The sequence below is a fragment of the Electrona antarctica genome (assembly GCF_951216825.1).
Source record: "Electrona antarctica genome assembly, chromosome: 19".
In the NCBI taxonomy this organism is placed as follows: Eukaryota; Metazoa; Chordata; class Actinopteri; order Myctophiformes; family Myctophidae; genus Electrona; species Electrona antarctica.
The window spans coordinates 34,481,426-34,503,524 of record NC_136800.1 but is presented as its reverse complement, the minus strand read 5'-3'; the positions used below and the strand labels follow the sequence as shown (position 1 = coordinate 34,503,524).

The 22,099-nt window shown below is 43.8% G+C and overlaps 1 protein-coding gene across 1 annotated transcript in view; it reads right to left on the bottom strand.

The window, feature by feature from the left end:
• Positions 1–4,063: 4,063 nt before the first annotated feature.
• Positions 4,064–22,099, bottom strand: part of pigk (phosphatidylinositol glycan anchor biosynthesis, class K) — a 40,880-nt gene continuing 22,844 nt past the window's right edge. Inside the window, exon 11 of the mRNA XM_079529183.1 lies at positions 4,064–6,302. Coding sequence (XP_079385309.1) covers positions 6,186–6,302 — 117 coding nt within the window. The 3' untranslated portion in view covers positions 4,064–6,185. The remainder of the gene's footprint in view (positions 6,303–22,099) is intronic.

Here is a 22,099-nt window from a genome sequence, read left to right as displayed (position 1 = left end):
GGAGAAAATTGTGTTTCTTTCTTCTTTTTTATACACGCTTAGATTGATGACGATTACAGGATCTGTGCACCCTCCTCACCCCTGTCCCTTTCATTTGTTCCTCGTATCTCGTTCAGATGATGAGAATGCTATCTGTCTGCCCTCTCTCTCCATTTTCTCCATCTCTCTCCCTTTTTCTCACTCTCTGTGGATGTGTCATCTTCTAGCTCTACCTTGCCCCAACACCTTCCCCCTCTCTCACCGAATAAGAATCAAGTGACAGTCAGGAAAAGGGTTGAGAAGCATCGTTATCTTAATGATATTTCTCGGTGCTCGGTCCCCATTGATTTTACTCTCATCGCTGTAATGTGAGTAACACGAGGTGAGGTGCTTCGGGTCACACGCATCTGTGTTTACACACAGGGAACATGATTTACGTTGTGATCCCACGCTTCACAGCAGCACCATATTTCAGATCCAAGCTCGGCCTTTTGTTGGCACGGGAGTCTCAATTCATTACATTATGAAACATTTAGGGTGGGAGGTTGCTCATGCGAGATAAATCCACTTTCCAAAGCACAAAGGGGATTGTCGTTTCCTAGCCGCTTCCTTTCCTTTCTTCTCTACATTAAGTCCTAAACCTAAACAGGTTTATGACTTAATGTAACTCATAAGATCTCTAAGAACTGTGGGAGAATGCAGCCTTGCTTGGGAGTCTCGTACTTTAGCTCTACCCAACACAGAGATGTGCTTTGGTTCAGTAAAGATGTTATCTAAAACACAAAAGGTATGCAATGATTTATATCGGCAAAGTGAAATAGCACTTGAGAATTCTTAAACACAAAAGGTATGCAATGATTTATATCGGCAAAGAGAAGCACTTGAGCATTTTTAAACATAAAGGTTGCTTGGCAAAGTGAAATAGCACATGAGCATTCAAGGTTTCTACCTACTGTACACTTGTTAATTCAGTTAATCCTCCTCCCCCATCTTGTATTCTGAACACTTTAGGAAACTATGTCAGACAATAGACTAAATAAAATGCATTTTTGAACCAAAGGATTGCAGTGGTTCATTGCTACAGTCTACTAGCCTGGGTAACAGTCTACAGGGCCTACACTGGTTTCAGAAAACAAGATGGGGACTAATAACGGCATGGTTTCCCTGTGGATCTCTGACATCATGTTGATGACACCAGTCTATCCTAAATATGGAGCTGTGGAAGTACATAGATACACAAACGCTCTTCTAGATGCCTAGCCACTGAGGCGTCAATCCATACAATCTAGTAGAAAATAAAGATTTTAATAAATGCAGCTGTGGGTGCAAACCCTGCCCACACCAACATAGTTGTTCCATCTCTTATTCCTGCCAGTGACCTATTTGACCCATAACTTTGTGTGCAGCATACTGATCATTAACACCTAGTTTCATGAAGATCCCCCCAATCCTTTGCCAATTTTCACCGTATCCTCATTTTTGACATTGGACTTTGAGACCGAAAAGTGGATAATTTATTTTCCTCCAGGTCTCACTCACACTGTTTTCACACACACACACACACACACACACACACACACACACACACACACACACACACACACACACACACACACACACACACACACACACACACACACACACACACACACACACACACACACACACACACACACACACACACACACACACACACACACACACACACACGGTAATACAGATTGATATTGTACATCCAGCTTTAGTGAAAATAGGAGGCCACTAACTCACCCTCACCTTCAATTGATGGCCGCACCTCTTGACATTTTCTTTTGGAACATCTCTCTTCCTGTCTGGATGTAACAGCATGGTGCCTCACTGAAATAATAATGAAAGAGGGGCCAGGGCTTCTCATCAACCCCAAGCTAAAAATAGACCTCCTATGGGTCTTACAATTGAATGAGTCTTTTAGCACCCTTTGAGCTCAGCAGAGGCTGCATTGGGAGCACTCATCACCTGAAGAATATGTACATAATTTGTGGTAATAGTGTAAGCAGCGATGGACATTTTCTATTCTATAGGGGAGTTCAATATAATGCCAACATAAATCACAAATTGGCTCCTTGTTTTCTTTTTTTCCGCCACATCAAAATGACGTACAGAATACAGATGCATTATTAACCACTTAAACCCTATAACAAAGACCTCTATACTAGGCCCTTCCTGTTTTCATCTACACTAAATATCTGTGCCACCCCATATCAGCGCAAACTGACCAAGTATTTCTGTGCCAGGTCATTTCTGTGTGTCAGGTAAAAAGTAATATGCATCCTTTTCAAATAAACAAATACAGTGTTGATCAGTCGGTAAGGGACATTAATAATTCTAGGCCGGCTCTATGGTCGGGCAATCTAGGCAAGGACCCAGTTCCAATTCAATTCTGTCTGTGCACGTTGAAGTAGGAATGAGAAGCAGAGGAGATGGGAGTCAATTCTGAAGAGGGTTTTAGAACAAACTAGATAAAGTGCCCCTCTGGGCACAGGTCTCCACCAGGGCAGGTCAGGTTGTGGCCTCCTGGTGGCCCTATAATAGGCCAATGTGAAAAGGGTGCCATTTCTTCTTACGCCTTGGATGGCAATTGGATGATTTGAGGCATTTTGTTCCAAAAATGAGTTTTGCAAAAATCCACCTGTTGGTGGCGCTATAACAGGCCAATGTGAAAAGGGTGGGATATATTCATCAGCCTAGTAGGAAAGTCTGTGAAAGATTTCACGTAAATTGCACACTGCGTTCAAGATGACACTTTTTGTTAAAAACGGGCCAATCCTGCAAACTTTGAAAGCCAATGTTAGCCAATTAGGATGGAATATTGAAATATCGGACAGATCCGGCTTGAACACATGACTATAGAGATAGTGTGTAACGATTTACGGGATTTTTGGACAGAATCTGGAGGAGTAATATAAAAAGTGTTTTTCAAAAGTCGCTATAACTGGAAAATTTGGGGCAGAGGTTCATCGTTGGCATCCAGGGAGTGTGTGTGCAAAAACGGTGCCGGAGATTAGCTGTACACAGACGGACGGACGGACACACACACAGACGGAGTGCAAAACATACTCTCTCCCCCATGCCTTCGGCCTGGTGGAGACAACAAATCCATCTTTTATAGGGCTGTTTTCAATTTACAGTTGGGTGCCACCGATATTGTCCCTTATCATTTGACCCATTTAGGCCTGACCTCAAAATTTTAAAAAATCCTTCTAAATCCTCCAGTTTTCTGAAATAAATATTTTCACGATTTTTCAAAAATAGCAGACTTACAAGATCGTGAGCTTGTAGATCTGCTATTTTTCAATAGCTAAATTATAACATGTTTAAAACACCAAAAGGGGTTCCCGCCCAAAATGGGTTAACTGTCCTTTTGCGCAGATCACGCAAACCTCAGCAAAAAGAAAAGGACAATATCGATGGCCTCCAACTGTAGTAAATCTGCTGTCAGGTATGCTGTACGTGCACAGAGGGAGGCAATGCTATGAGACTATATATAGTTGCAAAGGCGATAATTATGATAATTATGCAATAATGCTGCATTGGTTAATAATTATCGTTGCTGTTCGGAAGAAACCACCTAACTCAATTTTTTTCTTTTTTGCATAAATCAATGCGATTGAACACCCTTTAAGTCTGTGTTAAAAAAAATGGAACCAATGGAAAGTATTAAAAAGAGCTTAGACAAAAACCTCCTTACTCCACTTGAGCTGGATGTGTTTTTTCATTTTCTGAAAAATTAACATTTTGGAATGACATGGTTTCTTCCAGACAGCAGAGATATACAACATATATACAGCAGTAACAGATAAACCGGTGAATTGAATTGAAATCTAATTAGACTGATGTTACTGAGACGCATAAGTACAAATGTAGCCCAGTAGCCTCGTGTCCTTCTGTTCTGAAGCAGGCTCTTCATCAGCGTTGCCAGACGTACAGCACCTTCAAAAGGTTGGCCTTGTAAAAGCTGTGCCATCTTCAAAAAGCAGTCGGATAAGTAATTAATGCTCTGTGAAATCTCATAAGAGACGAAAACCATAGAGTTCAGGAGTCAGAATACATCTTAGATCCAAACTTTGTTCTTTAATAAGGACAAATGAAGCACTATCAATTAAACAAACTATAAAGTAATACATTTTTTCCCCCCAGAAATGATTATATAGCTGCTGCACAGCAATGGTTGTTGCAAGGAAATTTGAGTGGAGAAAGACAGAAAATAGCGAGAGGAATTACAAAGGAGAAATACAGGAAGATCCATCAGCAGAAATAGATTATAACATGTTTATTAAGTCATTTGACTATTTCTTCCAATTCCATTGTTTACTGAGGGCATCACACCATACTAGTTATTCAGTACATGAATTTAATGAAAATAAATTTGACCAAACAAACATGTTTTGTTGTAAGGGAAGCTTTTGCAGAGTTGTACTTTTACTTCATGTATAATTCCTACCAGCTCAAAGCATATTCTGCGTACTTGGGACTACAGTTTGGTGAAAATGCATGCCTGATTTGTTAAGAATTGAAGAAATGTTTCATTTTAAACGATTCAACTTTAGATGGCTGCTGCAGCACAACAAAGAGGCTCTATAATAAAAGTTGCATAAATAATGTATAAGCAAAGCACACATGGAGGCTGACACAGCACCAGCTTTCCTATTATGGCTTCATTTCCTGACTCCATGCATTTTGCACCTCCTGTGCCAGGCAGAGTGGCAGTGGAGCCCTGATGGGCGTCGACCCATACTAAATGCAGCAAAGATAAACTACCACAGCCTCGATACGGATGCGTCGACCATCATTCACTCCCTCCCTCACAATAACGAGGCTAACTCAGAATAGGTGCCATGAGGAGAGAGAAGAAAGAGAGCATGAACAAAGAAGGAAAATGCATTCAACGCATTGCATGAGGAGACTCCCCCTTTATCTGAGCTTTCTACCCGATGAGCGTGGTTACCGTTTTGAGGTTATTATTCTGTGAGGTTAAGGTTAAGAAGAAAGCTCGTTAGGTTAGTAGAAAGCTCCGGGAAGGAGGTAGTCCCATTGCACGAGTGACTCATTTGAGACGGGCTAACAGCTTTTGGTGTTATCATCAAGGCACCAAAGGAAAATTGCTGTCCATCATGTGGGATACAATGGCAAGAGTGCTGGTCTTGAGAGATAATGGCTGGTGCCGTGGGGGAGGGTGATTTAGCGAGTGGAATTTTAGCAAGATCATGTTCAGAGATTATGTGTGATTGTTGCCCATCAAAAGTCTGGACTGTACATGATGAGGGTCGTGTGGTGTAATGTATATGGAGGTGAGAGGGCCGTTAACATGCCACAACACTCTCATGACGCATCGCACGCCGTTGTGCCCACACTTCCATTTTGACGAGTAGCACTTAAAAATAAAGAAAAAAGGAAAAAAATAAGTGCTGAAATATGTAGAGCAGCTTGCTCTCAGAAATAAATGTAATTCTTATCGGCTGTCTCAGTTCAGTGCATTTTCAGACAAATCAACTCAATTATAGTGCAGGCCGAAGAAACAGAAATAAAATAAATACAGCTCGACAAAGTCACTGACGAAAGGACCCAGGAAAGTAGCTTCAGGTCTAAAATACATATTCCAAATACTGTATCTGTCCTCGTCAAGATTCAGCCATTCACTGACATCCATTCATTCACCAAGAAAAGAAAAACAAGAAAACATGTATAAATTAAATATATACATATATAAAAAGACGTCAGTTAGAGCAGTACACCATAACATTGTCAGTTCGTTTAGCGCTGCCTGTCCATTTGGGTTTACAGTGTTAAAATGGTACCAGTGAGACAGCGATGAGGACTAATAACCACGGTGCTTTATAGCTCTCTACTAGCCAGTCCTGTTCCCAGACAATGTTTGGATACGTAAAATAAAGTCCAATGAGAAGCACACACACATCAAGAAATTCCACAGGTGCTGAACAAGCATACAGTACAATGATGAAGAAATCCCAGTAGAAAATGTATTTAGGTAACAAAATGTATAAAATAAGTAATACATGTTACACTGGGAGCTACAGACCAGTGTGTGGACTGCCTTTCTTCATCATGGATAAGTGAAATACCCAGCAAATAGGAATTCATTCCTCATTTTGCGCTTCCTTTGAGTAATTGAGATTCCTCCGGTGGGCGAGCGTGGCCGTGCAACGTGTTCAGAAGATGTGTTTGAGGTGCTTGAGGCCATAAGTCTTGAAGAACACGAGGATGATGAGGGTCCAAAGGCCCAGGATGAAGCCATCTGGAGGGTGCCAGGGCTTCTGCTTGGGTTTCTTGAGAGAAATAAGGAGAGGGTGGAGGAACAAGGAGGAAGATGAGGTTAGGTTCAAAGACAAATTGAGAGTTAAGAGAGAGTGCAGAGAAGAAAGAGGGGAAGAAGTGTGTGGGAGGAAAAGGTGCGTGTGTGTGTGTGTGTGTGTGTGTGGGGGGGGGAGGGGAGGGTGTTCATAATAGTGAGTACATTTCTGTTGCTCTACAGATGTCACTCGGCCAATCAGGCGGGGGCAGCATTTCACATGTGCTGTACACTCAATTTATCTTCAATATTCTACTGTGCACATATTCTTATCTAGACTTTATATCTTGCTTACACACATAATAGCTACTGTCACACACACACACACACACACACACACACACACACACACACACACACACACACACACACACACACACACACACACACACACACACACACACACACACACACACACACACACACACACACACACACACACACACACACACACACAGTATGTGCCCGCGTGAGGACACAAACACGTGCACAGACTCACACAGCGAGTGCACTGTAGCTCATCAGTATACTCCCCCTGTCCTGCGTTTGCCCAACTCACTGCCACATCATCACTTTATGTATGATTAGACTTTTAAATCTCTGCGGTATTAAACATGCATCTCACAAGGAGTGCATTTATATGCTAATGTGCCCAGAATATTCCAGGGAGAGATGAGTTTTAACCTCTAAAGAAAAAAAAAGAAAACCCTTCATAACTACTTCGCAGGCGACAATGCCACAGAAAGCCTCTGAGGATACACTTAAGAGATTTGTGTTATCTCTCATTATACAAGCTGCCATTATCCAGCCAGGACATCACATATCATGTGAGGTGGCAACCAAGTTGTATGTTTAGACTAACAGAGTCATTTCCTTTCTCCGGCTATTAATTAATACAAACATGGCTGTCGTCTGCAGGCAGACATTTAATTGCCAATTAATCATCATTAATAAATACTACATTGGGTTGGGTCATGACAAGCATGGATCAATAATTCTGGGTCATTGTTGAAACAGAGCCAGTGCTCCCCAGTCATGCACACTCACACGCACAGAGAGACATACAGTACACGCACGTATGCCATACACACTCGCACGAACAGAGAGACACGTACGCACCCGGATGAGAGAAGAGGCAGGCTGACAGCAGATTGGCAGGTCCCTGAGGAGCAGCAGCCTGGTGTGAAAGCCAGCCCAGAGTCATTACTGGCAAACACAAACACCATCTCTCTGCTGCCAATAGAGGACTATGCTGCAGGATCATACAGGGGATGGAGCAGCAATTTCTGCCTTATATTATTAGGCTGTAGCTGGTTCAATGCCACTGTGTCATTATCGTGATGAGGAATGGCCATTCTATTTGTACTACTGTATAATGAAGTCATAAACAGTGCTCATGTCCTTTAGCTCCTTTATGAAAAGGGCACGTTACATGGAATTATCTCTTTAGAGACTAGGCCCATTGGGGGCCTTGCATTTTGGGAACGATGCAAGTTGTTCCATTCCATTTATACTGCTACTGTATGCGGAGTGTTATGCGAAACTCAGCCAGTCAGTTGAGCCGAGGGCTCGGGTCAGCCAGTCAGGGACTGGCTTGGCGGCAGAAACGTGACGCTCCACCAATCCATGCGAAGCCGGCGGTTTGGGTTGGCCAATCATATCATTATGCATACAATTTCCAGAACACATTTTGATGTCTGCCTCTTTCTCAGACCTGCGGGCCGACAGATACAGATATTCGTGATTTTTTGGTTCTCAGAAACCGTTGGTCTATCCGATTCAAATTTGGCTCCGCACACCTCTGGGTTATATGAGACACACACGTCAAATTTGAGACCAGACGGTCGGACGCTGTCAGAGTTATGGCAGGGACAAATTCTGTGTGACACATGAATTATAGTACAGATGAAGGTGCGTGAGAGATGTCTACCCGCATCTATTATGTCCAAAATCCAGGTAATGTGAGGACACAGATAATTTTGAATTTTGAATGCAGAAAAAAACTGAGGCCAGCTCTAAAATTGGATTATGCCCGACTCCAAAATGTATTTAACAGCTCAATCAAGCCAAATCAATATTGAGCCCCAGCCATCCAGAATGCTAAAGCTGACAGAGACAGTGAGCTGTGGCTTGCATTTGGTGACCTCTGACAGAGTTGAGCTGACATGTGATGTCCCTCAGGGCTCCATCTTGGGCCCCAGTCTCTTTAACTTACAGTATACATGCTACCACCTGACAGTGTTGATTTCGTCGACTAAAACTAAGACGAAAAATGTTCGTCGACTACCTTTTTTCACTGACAAAATCTAAATGAAAACTAAGCTATGATGACTAAAACCAAGACTAAATATATTGACAATTTCGTCAACAAATAAAAACTAGACTAAAATGTTAGGAAGGGACTAGTGGACAAGAGATCCAGTATAAGTCATTTTACACTTGCATGCTGAAAATAGCTGATCTACAAGCTCACAATGTGTCGCAGCGCGATGCGTTGTGAGCTTGTAGATCAGCCATTATGACGCCATCAAGGCTCGCCAAAATACATTTTAGTCGACTAAATCAACTGTAGATTTACTTGACTAAAATCGCATGACATTTAGTCGACTAAAACTAGACTAACACTAAAACATTCCACGTGACTAAAATGTGACTAAAACTAAATTAAGTTTCATTCCAAAGACTATGACTAAACTAAAATAGAAATTTGCTGCTAAAAAACAACACTGCCACTTGGCTCAGTTATCAGAAAACACCAAATAAACCATCATAGCCATGCTGATGACACTCAATATCCATCCATAACCCCAAAGGATAGCCTAGTCAATTCAATTAAATGAAGGAAAAACTCATACCTATCATTGGGGCAAAGGACCAGAGGGAGACATTTACAATCCTGGGTACTTAACACCAAGGATCAAGTCAAAAACCTGGGTGTAATTGTTTACTAGTTAGACATGTGATCAGCTCCCCCTCTCTGGTGCCCCCTCACAGCGGCTCCCTTTTAGAAAACCTGCGGTCTAGTCTTGATACTCTATGAATCCACAACGTCCCAAGCCTTTGCAAATACAGTACTTGCCAACTATGTCCAGATCAATATTTGACTCCATGCTCATATTCAAGGCTGAAAGAACATTCAGCCAAAGCATTTTAAGGAGCGAATTAGCAGAATTATTTTTGTTTTCATTGTGGCATAGACCATTCTGTTGAGACATTGAATCAACAGGAACCGGTTATTTAAATAATGCTGTTATAATATTAAAATGACAATTTTTCACTGTCTATTTCACCGCTTTCCGTGAGCTTAGTGGAGCAGAGCAGAAAGCCACTTCTGGGCCTCTTCTCAAAAAGTGTCTGGGGGAATCACAAGCATTGTCTAGAGCGGCTGCGATCAGCTCCAGTGGTCACGTCACAGCTGGAATGTAATGAAGCCGCGTACTGTGAAATCCTGGGGTTCGAGTTGGTTTTAGTGGGGCTAAAAAGTACATATAATCCTGTTTCCTGGGTCGGTCAGGGACTAGTAATCTTTATCTGGACGTCTAGCAAAACATTTTAGAGTTATCACTATAGCTGTGGCCATGCAGCCCGGGGCTTGTGCTGTAAGTGTATGTCAACGAGGGTTTGTGATAATAAATTGGTGGCTGGTAGGGCAGGTGGTGCCTGGTGAAAAGGGATTAAGGATGTAGCTGTACCTAAGATAGTACTGGGTACCACTGTTGTCTGAGATGACAACAGGCCAGGAGGGTACCAATAGGCACCCTCCTGGCAACAGAGGTAGAGGTGGCAACAGAGGTAGAGGTGGCAACAGAGGTAGAGGTGACAACAGAGGTAGAGGTGACAACAGAGGTAGAGGTGGCAACAGAGGTAGAAGTGACAACAGAGGTAGAGGTGGCAACAGAGGTAGAGGTGGCAACAGAGGTAGAGGTGGCAACAGAGGTAGAGGTGGCAACAGAGGTAGAGGTGGCAACAGAGGTAGAAGTGACAACAGAGGTAGAGGTGACAACAGAGGTAGAGGTGACAACAGAGGTAGAGGTGACAACAGAGGTAGAGGTGACAACAGAGGTAGAGGTGGCAACAGAGGTAGAGGTGACAACAGAGGTAGAAGTGACAACAGAGGTAGAGGTGACAACCGAGGTAGAGGTGACAACAGAACAGAGGTAGAAGTGACAACAGAGGTAGAGGTGACAACAGAGGTAGAGGTGGCAACAGAGGTAGAGGTGGCAACAGAGGTAGAGGTGGCAACAGAGGTAGAGGTGACAACAGAGGTAGAGGTGACAACCGAGGTAGAGGTGACAACAGAACAGAGGTAGAAGTGACAACAGAGGTAGAGGTGACAACAGAGGTAGAAGTGACAACAGAGGTAGAGGTGACAACAGAGGTAGAGGTGACAACAGAGGTAGAGGTGACAACAGAACAGAGGTAGAAGTGACAACAGAGGTAGAGGTGACAACAGAGGTAGAGGTGGCAACAGAGGTAGAGGTGGCAACAGAGGTAGAGGTGGCAACAGAGGTAGAGGTGACAACAGAGGTAGAGGTGGCAACAGAGGTAGAGGTGGCAACAGAGGTAGAGGTGGCAACAGAGGTAGAGGTGACAACAGAGGTAGAGGTGGCAACAGAGGTAGAGGTGGCAACAGAGGTAGAGGTGACAACAGAGGTAGAGGTGACAACAGAGGTAGAGGTGACAACAGAGGTAGAGGTGACAACAGAGGTAGAGGTGACAACAGAGGTAGAAGTGACAACAGAGGTAGAGGTGGCAACAGAGGTAGAGGTGGCAACAGAGGTAGAGGTGGCAACAGAGGTAGAGGTGACAACAGAGGTAGAGGTGGCAACAGAGGTAGAGGTGGCAACAGAGGTAGAGGTGACAACAGAGGTAGAGGTGACAACAGAGGTAGAGGTGACAACAGAGGTAGAGGTGACAACAGAGGTAGAGGTGGCAACAGAGGTAGAGGTGGCAACAGAGGTAGAGGTGGCAACAGAGGTAGAGGTGACAGCAGAGGTAGAGGTGACAACAGCGGTAGAGGTGGCAACAGAGGTAGAGGTGACAACAGAGATAGAGGTGACAACAGAGGTAGAGGTGACAACAGAGGTAGAGGTGGCAACAGAGGTAGAGGTGGCAACAGAGGTAGAGGTGACAACAGAGGTAGAGGTGGCAACAGAGGTAGAAGTGACAACAGAGGTAGAGGTGGCAACAGAGGTAGAGGTGACAACAGAGGTAGAGGTGGCAACAGAGGTAGAGGTGGCAACAGAGGTAGAGGTGGCAACAGAGGTAGAGGTGACAACAGAGGTAGAGGTGGCAACAGAGGTAGAGGTGACAACAGAGGTAGAGGTGACAACAGAGGTAGAGGTGACAACAGAGGTAGAGGTGACAACAGAGGTAGAGGTGGCAACAGAGGTAGAGGTGGCGACAGAGGTAGAGGTGACAACAGAGGTAGAGGTGACAACAGAGGTAGAGGTGACAACAGGTAGAGGTGACAACAGAGGTAGAAGTGACAACAGAGGTAGAAGTGACAACAGAGGTAGAGGTGACAACAGAGGTAGAGGTGGCAACAGAGGTAGAGGTGCACATTGGCTGGTGTGTGGCTGTTATGTGTGTGTGACTGAGAACCACCCCCTGGGTAAAGAAGGGTAGCAGCGCGGGATCGATTGCGACACTGACTGGACCACGTCAGCACAGTAGTTTAGAGGACACACACACACACACACACACACACACACACACACACACACACACACACACACACACACACACACACACACACACACACACACACACACACACACACACACACACACACACACACACACACACACACACACACACACACACACACACACACACACACACACACACACACACACACACACACGTAGAGTTGCAGCATGAGGAGACAGTGAGGTCGAGGTCAACGACAGGGACAAATGCACAAGGGAGACAGGTATTCAATGCATTTTTTGCCGATTGAATTTTAAGTGTTAATCGGAATAATCGCAGGATTATTAAAACAGTTAGACCGTTGGACCGAGCACATAATGTGCTTGAAGGTGATGTGTGCAAACCAAGGTTCTTCTCCTAAGTTACAGAATCAAGAAAAAGAATCAAGAAGGGTTTTATCACTAACAAGCAACACAATGCTGGTGGGACATATTCTGCAGAACTGTGTCAACAACACACTACAGCAGCAGTTGATAATAGTTATTACCATCTTTCTGTGCCAGTGTCCTTGGCATTATTTTGAGGAGGGTCATGGTTCTGTAGCTACGGAGCCACTTTGACACTTGTCCTTGGTTGGGATGGATAGGAGCTCTGCTGAAACAATGTAATCGCATGTGTACTGGATTGACATTATAGATTCATAATAGATTCAGCTGACCACATGACCCTCTGCATTGCTTTGCCATTGAGGTCCGTACAATTCACATACCAGGCAGTGATGCAGCCAGTCATGATGCTCTCAGTGGTATGATCTGTGGAAGGCCCGCAGGACCTTGAGGGAGAATTGGTGAATCGGTGACCCCTCTCCACTGAAAACTCCTGTACCATGCATGAATTAGCATCACCTGCTTCACCGTCGGTTACCTCACTGACTGCTGGTGACGCCACTCTCAGTGTGACTGAATATCGACAGAGGCAACTGTAGGTCGATGGGAGAGGGGGTGACTTTGATTATGTCACAAAGTTTCAAATGGCACAGACAAGTTAAACAACTTGTTTGGGGGAGAGATCTTCACACTGCTTGTATTGCGAGGTTTAAAGTCACTAATGGTGTGTACGCTGTTTCAAAGACATTTGCTGTTAATTTCCTAAGTGCATAATGAGCACTCTATCTTGTTTCCGACGCAAAAGAAACATCTCGCAGCCTAAGCACTTCTTGCATGGTGCCGTCTATATATTTTTGTGGGGACCCTGACCCTGTGATCCAAGCACTTTTTAATAACCGATAAGATGCTATCAGCATACTCATCTTCAGTATGCCCCCTCCATTGTGGTAGGATTTCCCAAACAGTGCATGAAGGACTGATTTAAGAATCTTCTGAGGTGTATTCCAAATACGTAAAACAAGTATTAACGGTAATGTGCTCGTACAATTTCCACTATATAATAACTATGTATCCCTTTTTTGTCTACAATAAAATAGAAATAAAGTTATAACAAAAAATCAAAAGCACCAATTATTATTGATGACATCTTTTATTATAAACCCTGTCCCAAAATTTGGACCATGAGGATTTGACGAATCCAAGACTGTTCCAAGTCTGACATAATGCAATAGTGCAATTTCCTCAAACAAATGTGCTCTAGTACTGCGCAAGTTCATTAATGAAGTAGTGAGTGGTAAGTGTTCTTTCATGGCAACAGTGGCTGCCTGAGAATATACAATTTATTAATTCAAAGAGACACACAAGTAAGACGCGCGAACGCAGCTCGTAAATTGCAAAAACAACAATTAGAATAAATTACGTAATTTAAGGTTTTTTTTAAGTTCTTTTTTTGTGTTTAAGATTTTTTTTTAAGTTACGTTTTTTTTAAGTTTTTCCTTTTAAAGTTTTTCCTTTTTAAGTTTTTTTTTTAAGTTAAGTTTTTTGTTAAGTTTTGTGTGTGTGTGCATGCGTGTGTGTGTGTGCGTGCATGTCTGTGTGTGTTTTTGTGTGTGATTACGTAATTTGTTAAGGTTTTTTTTAAGTTCTTTTTTTGTTAAGTTAAGTTTTGTGTGTGTGTTTGTGTGTGTGTGTGCGTGTGCGTGTGCGTGCATGTGTGTTTGTGTGTGATACAGCTGCGCCCTCTGGTGGTGGGCGGGTGGTGTTACAGCGTGACACACAGACAGACAGACAGACAGACATGATCTGCTGGGTCTCATAGTAAATGCTCACTGCGTTCGCAATCACTGCGTTCGCAATAATAGCTCATGTTGTCCATAATGAAACGGCTGTATATTATTAGCTGATATTGTCCGTTCCTCTAAACCAGACCTGGGCATTGTATGGCGCGCGGGCTGACTCTGACCGGCCCGCGAAAGATTACTTGATAATTTGAAAATAAAACATACTTTCTAATTACCTTATGGGTTAACTGAAACCGCATTGCTTTTATTATGAAGCCCATTTATTCTCAGTGCACATCAACTGTGCACGTGAATTGCATGTGATTGAGAACCGGTCTTCCTTCCTTTGTCTGTTTTCTGCACACGACACCGTTGTACCACAAAGTAAATCTCGGGGAACGTGCACACATCAACATACATCGCCTGCCAAGCTGCCAAGTCTATTGTGTTTTCAGAACGTCGTTGTTGTTTAATGGTTGTGACTCAACAATCATCTCACTCTGATAGTAAGCGGCGCGACACCGACCGATGCCTCCAGGGTCTTCCGAATGGAAGAACTATTAAGAGAGCTACCTCTCTAAAGTTCTTATCGTTAAAATAAAATGCTAGTATTTACATGACACTTAAACAAAAACATAGTTTTCAACTGGGAAAGGAAACGTCTCAACTCTCAAGCATGCAAGTAGAAAGAAAAAAAATCACACCGTGTGAAGTGAGGGCGGGTGCTTTTATCGTACATCATCATGACGTAAAATTGTCACTAAGCCTATAGTTTGAGTCAAATGTTTCACATTGTTTACCATTGCTTTGGAAATTTTGCTTGAATAAAATAATTTCCCACCCCTGCTCTAAACTGCAGGTGTTGCCGTTAGTGTTTAAGACATGCTTGAGGTTGTTCTGGCATCTCAATTGGCTAACTTGCCTGTTATAATCGTATATTTCAGGGTATCAATGGGGAATATATGCCACAAAGGGAAACAATATACATTATTTTCTATAGTCGTTTGTCAACAAATGAGTTTAGTCTAGACTAAACTAACTTGTTTGTCCTAACCTATGTAGTCTAGACTCCATAGGTACAGTATGTGCCCCTCCAATCCAATGTTGCACAGTGGTGCCATTTTCACTAAAGCTATTTTAGTGTTAATCCATAGGCAATAAAGTCACACACGTCCAGATATTCAGAGGCTACTTGTGTCCCTTTGGTGTGTTATCTCCCCAGCATAGATAAGTGTCAACCCATGTTGAGGTTATTACACAGGACACAGGATTATGATAACGGTTCATAGGCTCACAATATTCCAGATTGGACACAATGCTCTGGTCGACAGATGAATACGTATATGGGCCAATAAGAGTACTTTCCAGTTTGAGCTGTGAATAGCTGTTAATATTAGCTCCTTGTGCTTGTATTATCAACTCATTAATTACAATTTTAACTCATTAATTACATTTTAATTGTATTCAAAGGTCCTTTTATGTGTTTGCACTTAATGCTCTTAATGGACTGGTCTTATTGTTGAAATATGCTATACACTAGGGCAGGGGTTCTCAACGTTTTTGGCCGGGGACCCCCGGAAATGCTTTGGCAATGTCTCGGGACCCCCGCCCCCTCCCGACCCCCAATATAAATTGACTGCTACAATAACCTTAAACCATTTTGGGCGGGAACCCCTTTTGGTGTTTTAAGCAGTTATAATTTAGCTATTGAAAAATAGCAGATCTACAAGCTCATAGCGCGCCACCGAGTGGCGCGCTACGAACTTGTAGGTCTGCTATTTTTGAAAAATCGTGAAAAAAAAATAAATATATATATTTTTTTAAATAATTTGGGGACCCCCCAAACTAATTTGGCGACTCCCAAAGGGGTCGCGACCCACGGGTTGAGAACCCCTGCACTAGGGGCACGGTGGCACAGTCGGTAGTGCTGTCGCCTCACAGCAAGAAGGTCCTGGCTTCCATTCCCGCTGGGGACGCTGTGGGCGCTGGGAGCATGTTCTCTCCTCCGCGTCATCAGTGCCCATACCCGAGGCGGCGTTGGCAAAAGGGCCTTTCTGTGTAGAGTTTGAATGTTCTCCCCATGTCCCCTAGGGTAGGTACTTACACTCACAAAAAACATGCAGTAATCCTGGTCTCTAAACTACCTCCCCCTGGCTTGATGGAGGGGAAAGGAACTGGTCGGAATAACGTGTTCCTTTCACGCGCTACGTCCGGCCCGGGGAAACTCTCCCCTTTCAGGTGAAAAGAAGCAGCTTGGACTACTCATGCATAGAAGGAAGCATGAGGTCAGTCCGCTGACCCCCCAGGTTGGCAGAGGAAGTGTAGCGCCCAGGATTACATTAGATAATTGACACTGGGTGAAAAAATGGGTTGCAAAATCATGGGATAGAAATTAGTTAAAAAAAAATATATATGCTATACAAATAAACTTGCCTTGGGTAGACAGTCCACAGACAATAGTTGGGTGATGATCCATGATCTCAAATTGTATTTATTTATTAAAGTTTATTATGCCTATGTATTGTAAGTTGTTTTGTTTCCTCTATAAGGTTACAACATTACAACATCACAGACCTATTTATCATGTACATTACAAGATACAAATAATTAGTGTAAAAGTGGTTGAAAATCCTATAGTAGGCTATATAATTGTATTGCACTGCAGTTCTAAAAACAAATAATTGAAGGCCTACTGTATGTCAAGTAATGCATAAAAATAAAGAAATGACACTTGTGTCCGAAATAATAGGATGTTCCAAAATATATATATAAATATATAAAAAGAACATGAACAAACAAACACACTGGCACACACACAAATGCATATTTCCTTGAGATAGAAGCAGAGAAAAAGTGATGAGAGAGACATGGGGTAAAGAAAGGACACTGGCAAAGTAATACAGAGAAGAGAAAGAGAGAAGAAAGATGCTGTAAGAAAGAGATTGCTCACTGACCTTTCCTAACAATAGATATTCACATTCCATTGCCAAGGACAGGGACCTTGGCACAAAAGTCTCTTCCCTAGCTTTACATGTGCTTTCTGTTGCATATTAATTTCCCAGGCAAAATCAATTAACGGCTACCCATCTGATTGATTGGAGCTAATTAACAGTGCCACGCAGGGTACTAATGGTCGTTAGGGGAGGTCTGAAAAGCCCTGCCAAACACAACCACTCCAAGGTCAAACACCACAGCAAATTGTTCCAGAGAGCCAGATGACAGAGTAGTCGTCATTGTGCAAAGCAAGGACCACTAGGCAGACGTCGCCTTTTAAGCCCTCAGCGAAGTAGAAGTCAAGGTACTAATGTCCTTCTGCTTTCTTCACCCACCGGTTGTCAGTCGTAATGAATGAGCGTGAGCAATGCGCCAAAGCAAAATGTAATTGACATTTACACACAAAGAGGGTTGCATTTTGCTGGAGGTTGATTTGGCCTATGAACGGGCACATCCTCCCCGACACTGCAGCTGCAAGGAGGAGGAGAGAATAGTGTAGCACTGGGGTGGGGATTGGGGGGGGGGGGGTGGGTTGCAGAGGGGAACATTAATTTCTGCCGTTTCCATTTTCAGTTCTCCAGAGCCATAATGTGTGGTGTCAAGCTGGCAAGAGAACAAATAACAATTTTACGCCAGAGACCAGGAAACGACCCGTCAAGGAACGCAAACAAAATACACAAGAAAAGATAGGGGAGAAGAAACTAATAAAAGAGCTCCAGTCTCTCATCTCCGGAACAGAACGTACTATGATCAGGCATTGGCATGGTGATGTGTGACTGGAGATGGGAGGATGAGAACTGTCGCATGATGAAGGGGACTCACCCCATCTCCACCTCTGAGACAGCTGCCAAAGGTTGACAGGACATTAATCAACTCCCCGATGGTGCACAAGCACGCACTCACTTTTCTGGTACAGGCTCACATGTGCACAGAAAACGCGTCGCCTGCACGTTGTGAGCTTGTAGATGTGCTATAATTTTGTGTGTGCACACTTTCCATATCTACACGGCACTGCGCTCAATTAAGAAAGATTTAATGCAGATGCGCTCATTGCGCTGATGACGGCCAGGTTCAGAGCCTCAGAGGGGCATGAGGGGAATTTTTTCAACAAAATGCTACATTCCAGTTCAGGATGGAGAGGACAGTTTCTCCGACGGTCAAAAAGGCAGGGGCTAAAGCCCCCTTTCATAAGCATAAGATGAACAACAGAACAAGCTGATGATTTCAGCAGGAGGATTAGAGACAGGAGAGCAGGTACCGGAATGCTTTTTTTCCTCCTTTTTTGGGTAAGGGGAGGGATGCTGACCCGCCTCGCCCGCCGCGCTATAATTGCGCTGAAAACCTTGAACCGTCCGCCCGCCCAGCGGGACAACCCGCGGGACCTGCGGGCAACGGGGTGGCCCACGCATCACTACTGCCAAGTGTCCATATATGGAGCCGATATCATTCCGACTCCATATTTGGGCATGCCTGCCAAATAACTCCATATATGGGCATAAAAAAGACACAGACATAATATCTGGGTTGTATAGTATCCAACTTGCATCGTTCCAAGTAGGCCAGTGCCCAACGGGCACCACTGTAGAGGCTCCAACGGGCACCACTTTAGTAACTATAAATGCACCAAGTCTCTGTACGTATACTGTAGTCGACTAGTCTGATATCCAAAGAGAGGAAACGAGAAAGAGCGAGAACACATGGGAGGGAACGTACGAGTCAGAACTTATGGGATTTGATAGCATCTACCTCTCTAAATCAACCCATTTGATCAATGGCTGCTGAGAGAAAAGGAGCAGTGCTACAGCAACACAAAGACGTCATGGAGTTGCACTCGTATTGAGTGCTGCACATAGCCAATATGACAACAAGCACAGCATGTGACAACAGGCCTGATGATTGGACACTGACCATTCTGCTCCTGCCATGAAGATGGACCGCAGAGGGTGACAAAGGTTACACACCCAACCCATGTTCAACCCAGCAGGACCATGAGGCGATAATCAAAATCTCTGCCAGTGGTCCTCCAGGTTGATGACACACATGTACCGTATGTGCACGTATCTGAACTGCCAATACGTTTAGAATGTATCCGAGACAGAAAGAGACAGAGGCAGTGAGAGAGAGAAGTCTGCGGGGCACAGGGGAAAGGTTCCTGCCAACCACCGCAGAGAAGAGTAAAAGGCCATTTATGCTCTATTTTTGGAGCAGGAAGGAGAATGCAGGGAGAGGCGGAAGGGATATTTAGCCCCCGGCAGGATAAATGCTCCGTCCGCATTAATAACACCAGACCTTAACTTAACGTATGAACGCAGGCAAGACCATGCAGAGAGAACTGCAAGGGCAGTAGTGATCCCCTACATGTTGGACACAGCAAAACGGTAGTACACAGTGAATATTCAACTAGAAAATTCAGTGCGCTCCTCCTGAGCACGTGTCCCTGTCAGGTCAGGTTGCCCACCCAGGGCCTGCAGAGTTTGGAAGGCAGTCATAGCCAGTTGGAATGGAACCTGCGACATCTGTCTGATACATCTGGATCACATGTCTCCAGAGATAATACTGTAAAGTATACTGTATGTTGTACGAGTTTTGGACAGAAGTTGTTGGAGTAGTAGCAAAAAGTGTGTTTTGAAGAAAACACAAAATAGCTGAAAATGTATTCTGGCCTAAATGGCTGGGGGCCTGTGTAGATTTGCTTCATGATTCAAGGAATACATGGGGAAAATATTTTGATTGTGTGACCTACGGTTCAAAGGGTAAGGCTAAAACATGACGCCAACTCAGGCCGATTTGAAAGGTTTGGGTGCCGGTTGTAGGGGTTATCAGTGATAGGGACTATGTGTGGGGGAAATTGGGAACTACATTGGGAGAAAGAAAGGGGAAAGAAAGACAGAGAAAAGAGAAAGGAAGAGTACAGAAAGAGGTGAGAGGGAGGCGGGAACTAATCGAGACATCGTGTCAACTCAAGCATCAGGCTTAGGACTGTATAAAATGTGTGTGGGTGCATATACATGAGTCTGTCCTCAAGTGCGAACACTCCTGTGCATTAAAGATTATGGCCACGGTACGCACAGCAATCTAGCACGCACAGTGTTCAGTGAATCTGAAATGAGCCTGTTTTGGACCTGGAGGCAGGGCTTCTGTTGATTTCCCAGAGTGCTTCTGGATGCAGAGACTTGGCCATGTTCCTGTCACATTTCTCAGCAGGCCTTTGGCAGGGATCAGGGCTATGTTCAACCACTGCTCTCTGGGGCTAACTGGCTGGAGCCAGAAAACAGCAGGATTTGACCTGCCTAGGGCACAACAATATACTTGTTCTTGTAGGCTTGCAAAGGCCCTTCGGATATTGACCTCAACAATATTTTTGGATGCTTGTACAGTATCAATAGCAAATTAAGGGCAGTGAATGGGTTGGGAAGCATAGTAGTTTTGCAAGCTACAAATTAATTCACACCGGAACAAATTCAACTACAGCAAAGCTACCATAAAGAGAAATCTAATCTATTTGACGAAAACTACTAGTAGTTGATTAAATGCATGATGAATGCATTGCCTGGGCATGCCTTCAAACTTAAAATTGTCAGCTCAGATGAAATAAAAACCAGGTGGGGTAAAAGCTTCTGACGAAAGGTAAACAGTGTGTGCTTGTTCCAATGTGTAGCGAGTGTATGTAGCGAGTGTGTGTGTGTGTGTGTGTGGGGGACTCTTTAAAGTGAACGCGTATGCTGGCACTGGGAACTGAGGTTTATGCTAACAGCTAGCGGTAGAGATAGAGTTTCATGACATTAATGTATTAGTTTTAGTTTTAGTTTTTCTATTAGGTTTTATGACTTCAATTACACCCAAAAAACCTGAACTTTGAACATTGAGTGGATTTTCTGTGGGCTGAGATTTTTTCTGTGTCTGTGAAGCCTTTTTGAGCTGCAATGAAAACAGGCAAAACCGTGAAAACAGTGACATCTGCTGGCAAATCCCAGTCATATATGGGATTTGCAGGCCGTGACATCACAGTCAGCAGGGAATCAGAGCACTTGTTTGAGCCAGAAAACCCCAGACCACAGAAAATCTACTGAATGTTAAAAGTTCAGGTTTTTTGGGTGCAATTGAGCTCAGAAAACTACAAACTTTTTTTTATGTCCCAATCCCAAACTACCTGAATCACTATTATTAACATGCAGTTCAACCACCAGCTGCAAAATATAGTAAAATAATCTAGTTTAATTAAAAGTAGTTCAAATTCACCCATTAGCTGCACACCATTATGTTTTCGCTTGATATGGTCTCGACCAAAGGTTGTTCAATTGCAAAAAAAGCGTATGATTTCCAGATTTCCATACCTCTAATGCAACAGGCTGTTTGGGGGTCATATTATCCACCCATCTTCAACCGCTTATCCATAGTCGGGTCGCGGGAGCAACAGCTCCACCAGAGTGCTCCAGACTTCCCTCTCCAGAGCAACATTAGTAACTTCCTCCTGGTGGATCCCAAGACGTTCCAAGGCCAGTGAGTCGATGAGTTTCCTCCAACTGCGCCTTGGTCTGCCCCGGGGTCTCCTCCCAGTGGGACGTGCCTCGAGGACCTACTAGGGAGACGCCCGAGAGGCATCCTAAGCTGGCTCCTTTCCAGGCAAAGAAGCAGAGACTCTACTCAGAGTTTCTCTCGTGTGACTGAACTTCACACCCCATCTCTAAGGGAGATGCCAGCCGTCAAAGAAACCTCATTTCGGCTGCTTGTATTCGCGACCTTATTCTTTCGATCATGACTCACATTTCATGACCATATAGGTGAGAGTAGGAACGAAGATTGCTTGGTAGACAGAGAGCTTTGCCTTCTGGCTCAACTCGCAGTGTCAGGTTAGTAGCTATTTGAAGCAGACTGGATTGGATACTTTATGTGCCAGCATCTATATTGTAGTTCAGATTCAGAACAGATATTGTTGCCCCGTCAGGAGAGCGAGACAGTGG